The sequence below is a fragment of the Ursus arctos genome, unplaced genomic scaffold (assembly GCF_023065955.2).
Source record: "Ursus arctos isolate Adak ecotype North America unplaced genomic scaffold, UrsArc2.0 scaffold_3, whole genome shotgun sequence".
In the NCBI taxonomy this organism is placed as follows: Eukaryota; Metazoa; Chordata; class Mammalia; order Carnivora; family Ursidae; genus Ursus; species Ursus arctos.
In genome coordinates, this window is record NW_026622985.1 from 97,595,752 (window position 1) to 97,602,698 (window position 6,947).

Consider the following 6,947-nt stretch of genomic DNA (forward strand, 5'->3'; position numbering starts at 1 on the left):
CTAACTTTGTATCACAAAGAAGCCAATGCAATAATGTGTGTGTGTGTATATATATACATATATATATATATATATATATCCTGTACTTGTTTCTCTCACGATTTGTCATAGGTAGGTAAGAGCTGGAAATAAAATATGGAGGCAAGTTAAAGGGCCTGAATCATTTTCATAGTAAAAGGATAGCAAAGCAAAAAAGAGAACATCCAGCCGGGGCTTCATGGGTTTCCCACAACCCTGCTCTGCTCTGCCTCAGTGAACATTACTATTTTTACTATGTATCACCAAACATAACACTAATATTACTAAACGAATCCGCCCGAACGACAACAAAACACCAGACTCTCCATAAATGCGCCGTTTCCTGCGCGTCCCAGTGCACCCTTCCACTACCGACAGTTCAATGAGATGATCATATAATGAAATGAGTAAGCAATACACGCCATTCTACAACTTCCGAAGACATTCACAGATCTTCCAGAGCACCCTCAAGAGCCACGAGAGCTGAGCGACTCACTGGCACTGAAACGGGTTTCTTAATTTCCAGGCAAACTTGCCGAATAACCATTCTGTAAAAAGACATTTCCAGTCCTCCAATAACCCAATTCTAAGTCCTCGTGCATGTTGGAAACCAAACGAAAGCCCTTCCCGAGCCGGTACCGGCTCCGCGCGACGACTTCGATAGAAGTTCGGCAACATTTGCATCTGTCTTCTCTCTGAATAAATGTGCTCTTGCTATTCGGCCTGGTATGGGAATCCTGGCTACGCTTCCAAAACTTCTGCACGCTCTGGCCTCAGCTGTGCGATCACACAGGAGCCGAGCTCCCCGGCGCTGGGCAGTGCGGTTCGGGGGTGGGGGAGGGGGAGAGGAAGAAGTCGAACGACTTCCTAATATATCATTAAAGGATGAAAGCACAGGTTTGGGAGCAAGAAAAGTTAAAGGAGCAGCTAGTTGACAAAGAAAAGCAGCGCGAGTTCTTCCCGTGCCCTTCTCTCCCCCAGAGAAGCCGGCGGGGCGACCACCTGGCCCCGGCGCTTTGACAGCTCCGCGAGTGTCCCGCAGCGGACTGCTTTGTAGTTGACAATGCGCTCGTCCGGGGACGACCTAGGTGTGCTCCGCGGTGGGTTCCTCCAATGACCCAGCTAGGCCGAGGAGAATCTACCAGAAATTTCTCCAAAGACAGAAGCACCAAGAAAAGCCGGCGCAAGGGCCAAACTAAAAAGTAAAGTGTGGCGGCGGCGGCGGCGCGGGCCGTCGGAGCCCCGCTGGGCGGAGTGAGGTGCGGGCACCCGCGGGAGGCCGGGCCGGGCTGCCGCGCAGGGGGCGCGGGGCGCGGGGCGGGCGGGCGCCCCGGGCCGGAGCCGCGCGGCGGGCGGGCCCCACCCCCACCCCGCGGGGGCGGCCGGGGGCGCGCGGGGGCAGGGGGCCGGGCGCGCCGGTGACAGCTCCGGCCCGGCGCCGCGGCTGGCTCCCGGCCTGGCTCCCTCACACTCAACTTACTTCTTTCTGGCTCTCTGGAAAGGGGAAGCGCCATCTTTGCGAGGCCGGCCCCGAGGTCTTTTGTCTGCGGCTGCGGGGCTCGGGGCCGGGGCTCCGGGCTCCTCGGGGGGTGGTGGCGGCGGCTGCGGCTGCTCCGCGCTCTTGTCCTCCTCCGACGACATCCTAGTCACCAGGAAAGACACATGGATCCTGGTCCTCCTCCTGGGGGGCTCCTCCCGCCGCCGCCGCCGCGGCCGCCGCCGCCGCCGCTGCTGCTCGGGTTCCTCCTCCCCGGCTCAGCCTCTCGCATTTCCCGCAGCCCCGGGAGCAGCAGCAGGTACCGGGAGAGGCGGCAACATGGAGCGAGCAGGACACGCACTCACACACATACGCGCGGGCGCGCGCACCTCGGCGCGCAGGGGCCGGGCGGGGGGCGGGGGGCGGCGGGCGGGGCGCGGGAGGGAGGGAGGGAGGGGCCGGCCGGCCGGGCGGGAGGTGCGGGCGGCGGCGGCGGGCGGGGCGCGGGCGGGGGCCGGGCGGTGCGGGCGGGCGGGTGCGGGGCGGGCGCCGGGTGGGGCGGGGCGACTGAGGGGGCGCGGGGGGCGCCGGCCGGGGCTGCTCCCGCGCCCCTCCCCCAGCGCCCGCGGGCGGGTGGAGAAAGGGGCCGCGGCGCGGGGGGCGGCGGGCCGGCGGGGAGCGGCGGGCGGGCGGAGGGTCGCAGCCCCGCCGGCCGCCCCTCCCCCGCGCGGGCCGCGTCAGGCCGGGCGGCGGCGGCGAAGTTTTGACAGCTGCTCCAGTTGTTGTTGTGGGTTCCGGGCTGCGCGAGCGCCGGCCCCTCAGCGCCCGCGCCCGCCCTCCCGGGCCGGGGAGGAGGAAGTTTTGCGGGTGTGCGTGTACCACACACAGACACACACACACGACCGTGGCCGTCGCGCGAAGGCCGCGCCGGGTCTCCCCCGGGCGCCCCGCACCACAGACCTCTCAAACTCGCCGCCGTCTCGCCCACACACGGCCGCCGCGACGCCCCCGCCCCCTCCCCCACTCCTCGGCCCCACCGCCCCCCGCGCGCCGCCGCTGCCACTCACAGGGCTCGCTCCGCGCATGCGCCGCCCGCGGACGCGCCGCCGCCGCTGACCTCACCGCCCCTCCCCCGCCCCCGCTCCCTCCTCCCTCCTACCCCCTCCCCTCCCCTCCTCTCTCCTCCCCTCCTCTGACGCGGCCGCCGGGGCTGCGCCGCGACTCCGGCTCCGGCTCCGGCTCCGGCTCCGGCTCCGGCTCGGGGGAGCGCCAAGCTGCGGATGCGACGATCCGGGATCGGGATCCAGGGAATGCGCGGCGCGCGCCGGGGGAAGAGGAGGGCCGCGGCCGCACTCCGACTGCGCCCGGGCTGCCGGCGAGCCGGCGGCCGCGGAGCCTCTCCGCCTCCCCCCCCCCCCGCCCCCACCCCCGCCCAGGGCGCCGCCGCGCAGCCCCCGGGCGCCCACCCGCCCGGCAGCCTGAGGGACCGAGCCCGCGGATGTTCCAGCAGCTCTCGCGGACGCGGAGTGCAGGGCGACTTCGCTGCGATCCGATACCAGGGAGAGTTTCGTTATTATAACGTCATTTTAAAAAATGGGCCAGAAAAGGCTTATAAAGCTGTCAGACAAAAAGAACGGTGATATTTTGAGGAACAAAACGCCGAAAGACACAACACACCAATAAGAACCCCACAACTTGATTTTGATGTGCCGTGTTTTGGGATGCCCAGAAATGCAAGTATTTCTGAGCCACCCCACGATACGTTACAATGGTAAAGGAAAAATGGGGCTAGAATGGGAAATGGGCACTTTCTCAGAAAGGACTGTCACACATGTAGACTTTTTATTCTGATGGGTAGGTAACTCTTCCGTGCTTTCCTTTCCATTCACTACTGATCAGTGTATGTGAATTGAGGGAGACTATTATAAAGACCTATCAGCATCTGCAGAAGCGCTAGGTCAACTATCATGTAAGGAGCATGCCCTCTAGGCCGGACACACTGGGCACCTTCGGATTATGGCTCCTCTCCATCTTCGCAACACAGTGCGAGGCTCATGCTGTATATTCTGGTTTCCCAGCTAGGTTGTTCACCTTCCATTTCTCTCAATAGCCAGAACATAAACTTTGAATTGTGTTTCCTATTTGGCCAAAGTATACACAGTTTGATTTCCAGAGCCTATTCTGACTAAGAGCAGTTCTTTGAAATGGCTGAAATGAGGACTATAATAAGATAGTCATTTGAATTCCTACAGGGTTTAATCTCTGCTGGCTTGTTCAAGTTTACTAAATTTACAGCCACAGGGATTTTGAGATTGGGGAGAAGCTGACTTGGTAAATGCAAACTATAAATTAAAAGTGTCTAACTATTAGAAATACAACATGCCTAATGATAAATTGCCTAATGATAAATTTATGAAGCGATATATTTAAAGTTTTTTCATTACTCTTCAACATTTTTCTCTGCACATTACACTTTCAAAAATCGGATTATTGATCCAAATGTTTATCTGCGTTCATTACTGAAATTAGAGCAGTCATTTCCAACTGTGAGTTTCACATGCACAAAATTATGTATCAGGATAATTTACTTTAGTATACTTCTTCAGCACTTGGGAGAATTTAAGTGCCAGTATGTGTAAATTGCAAGTCACTCCTGCTGGAGAGAAGTTTTAAAAGGAAACAACTAGGGACTGAGAACACAAAAGTGGGTAGAATGGATGAAAATGTAAGAAATAGAGGTTTGTGCAGTGATGCTTCCGGAGAGAAAAGATGATGAAGGATAGTAAGCCCAGCCTTAAATCTCCATTCCTTTGGCTACTGTGAGCAGACAAGCAGTTGGGATCTGTTTAAATAGGAGAGCAGGCTTGTTGGCCTGAAGTTATCATGGGCAGAACAAATAAAATATAATTCAGGATGCAAAGGAAGGATTCAAATAATACCTGTTTAACATAAAGATCTTCCAAAGGTTTTTCCATGTCCACGATCCAAATTTCAGAGCTCTGAGACCACGATGACAAAAAGCCAGAAAGTCATGTAGCTGAGGTTACTCAAAATTATAAAATTAGAAAGGTGTGAGTGCCTGGAAGCACCAAATGCAAAAAGGAAAAATTTTTAAATGTCTAATTTTTCAAAAGCACGCATTTTTAAAACATGGTAGATACGCACCAAAATGTTAACAGCAATCATCTCTGAAGGGTTGGATTACAAGGGACTTTCACTTTCTTTTTTTTTTTTTTTTTTTAAGATTTTATTTATTTGACAGAGATAGAGACAGCCAGCGAGAGAGGGAACACAAGCAGGGGGAGTGGGAGAGGAAGAAGCAGGCTCCCAGCGGAGGAGCCTGATGTGGGGCTCGATCCCAGAACGCCAGGATCACGCCCTGAGCCGAAGGCAGACGCTACCGGCTGTGCCACCCAGGCGCCCCGGGACTTTCACTTTCTATATTACATTTTTCTATAATGTTTGAAGCTTTCAGAGCACATGCAGTATAATATGTATTAAATATTTAGAATGTGGCTTGGGAGGTGACAATTGTTATCTACACCAAAGAAAAAGCAACATCTCATGGAACTAAGGAAAATAACCTCAAAGTGTCTAGCAAAAAAAAAAAGTGATGATAAATAAAAATTCACAGTACAGCACCCATTCTTACTAATTGGAGGCCTATAAATGTCATTGACAAAGACATATGTCTTTATTTAGAGTTCGTTTTGCTTTTTTTAGTGAATGTAAAATATTTATAAGTCTCTCCCATAGGTTCACTAGCAATTGTCTCTCTCTCTCTTTTTTCCCCCCTTTTTTAAAGTCTTAAGCTCCTCAGCATTTTTTAGGAACCAAACTTTTACAGTTGTTGAGGACCACTGAAAACTGAAATTGTCTCTCTCTCTCTTTTTTCCCCCCTTTTTTAAAGTCTTAAGCTCCTCAGCATTTTTTAGGAACCAAACTTTTACAGTTGTTGAGGACCACTGAAAACTGAAATTCTAGATCCACTGATCTTTATGTTCGTATTTTTACTATTAAAGTTACACTTTAAAAAGTTGCAGCCATAGGCTATCAATTTTTGTCCTTTCTCAGTGAAAAAAGGTTTTTTAAAAGAATTGCAGGAGCACGTGGCTGGCTCAGCCAGTAGAGCACACAAGTCTCGATCTCAGGGTTGTGAGTTTGAGCCCCATGTTAGGTGTAGAGATTGCTTTAAAAATAAAAAATAAAATTTTAAAAGAATGTCAATCATTTAAAATTAGGTCACATTTAGTCCACAGTGTGTTTTTAGCTTTGAAAATTCTTATTGCTTCCCATGAGTTATTTCAGTAATGCGTACTGTGTACCTGTTGGACAGAAAAATTAAAGGAAGAAACTGAGAAGTAATTAAACAGCACATTCACCTTCAAAAATAATTTGTGTATGAACGTGAGGAGTAAGTAGATGTTTCGCAGCACATTTCGTATAGATATGAATCTTGCCCTCTAGGGGTCTATGTTTTAAGCCTGGCACTACTTAGCAAGATAAACACAACAAGGGCAAGCAGGCAACTGAAAAATAAACATGGGAAAACATACAAATAGAAAGATTAAATATTTACATCCATTGTGTACAAGACCATAGTTTTAATAGAAATGCATCTGGGGATCTGGGGGGAAGGGCAGAGGTGGAGAAGTCAGCAGACAACTATGTCTATTTAGAAGAGGGATATAAAAACATTCTGCCAGCCAGTGTTATAAACTAGAAACCCTACCCCAGCCTCCCCAGCCACCCCCTTCCCCCAACACACACACACTCTTAGGTTCCTCTCCTTTATTGATAATACAAGACTACTACTGCATTAGTTCCCCAGGGCTATTGCAACAAACTACCACAAGCTGGGGGCTTAAAACAACAGAAATGTATTCTCTCACAGTTCTGGTAGCTAGAAGTTCAAAACCAAGGTGTTGGCAGGACTGGTTTCTTGTGGTAGGCTCTAAGGAAGAATTTGTTCTATGCCTCTCAGCTTCTAGTGGTTTCCCACAATCCTTGGTAAACTTGGCCGTAAGTGCATCACTCCAATGGCTATCTTCCCTGTGTCTCTGTGCCCTCACATGATCTTCTCTGTGTATGGGTCTCTTCTCTTCTCGTAAGGACACCAGTCATATTGGAATAAGAATCCACCCTACAACAGTATGACCTCATCTTAATTAATTGCATCTGCAACAATCTTATTTCCAAATAAGGTCACATTCTGAGGTTTGGGGGAGGATGTGGATGTCGGGGGGACAATATTCAACCCAACTTAGATACCAAACAGCCTATATTGTTGCCTACCCATTTTAGCAGATCAAAATGTATATTGTTAGAAAAAGTGTATATAATGGGTTAACTGCATGCAAAGTTTTCTGGGCACAAGAGAGTCACATTTATTTTACACCTAATCAATTTATCTGTAGGATAAAAAAAGTTAAAGTGAATTTAACAATGACAG

At 51.4% G+C, this 6,947-nt stretch overlaps 1 protein-coding gene across 32 annotated transcripts in view; it reads right to left on the minus strand.

Annotated features, from left to right (window-relative positions):
* The window catches only part of KMT2C (lysine methyltransferase 2C), a 272,539-nt gene extending 270,018 nt beyond the window's left edge, over positions 1-2,521 (minus strand). For 28 of the 32 annotated variants that reach the window (XM_057304569.1, XM_048212989.2, XM_048212987.2 and 25 more), the window contains exon 1: positions 1,499-1,901. In XM_057304569.1, coding sequence (XP_057160552.1) covers positions 1,499-1,659 — 161 coding nt within the window. In that variant the 5' untranslated portion in view covers positions 1,660-1,901. Of the gene's footprint in view, positions 1-1,498; positions 1,903-2,455 lie in introns of those variants that run through there. The other 4 variants (XM_048212977.2, XM_048212974.2, XM_048212973.2 and 1 more) reach the window with 2 other exon arrangements.
* Between the last annotated feature and the right edge of the window lie 4,426 nt (positions 2,522-6,947).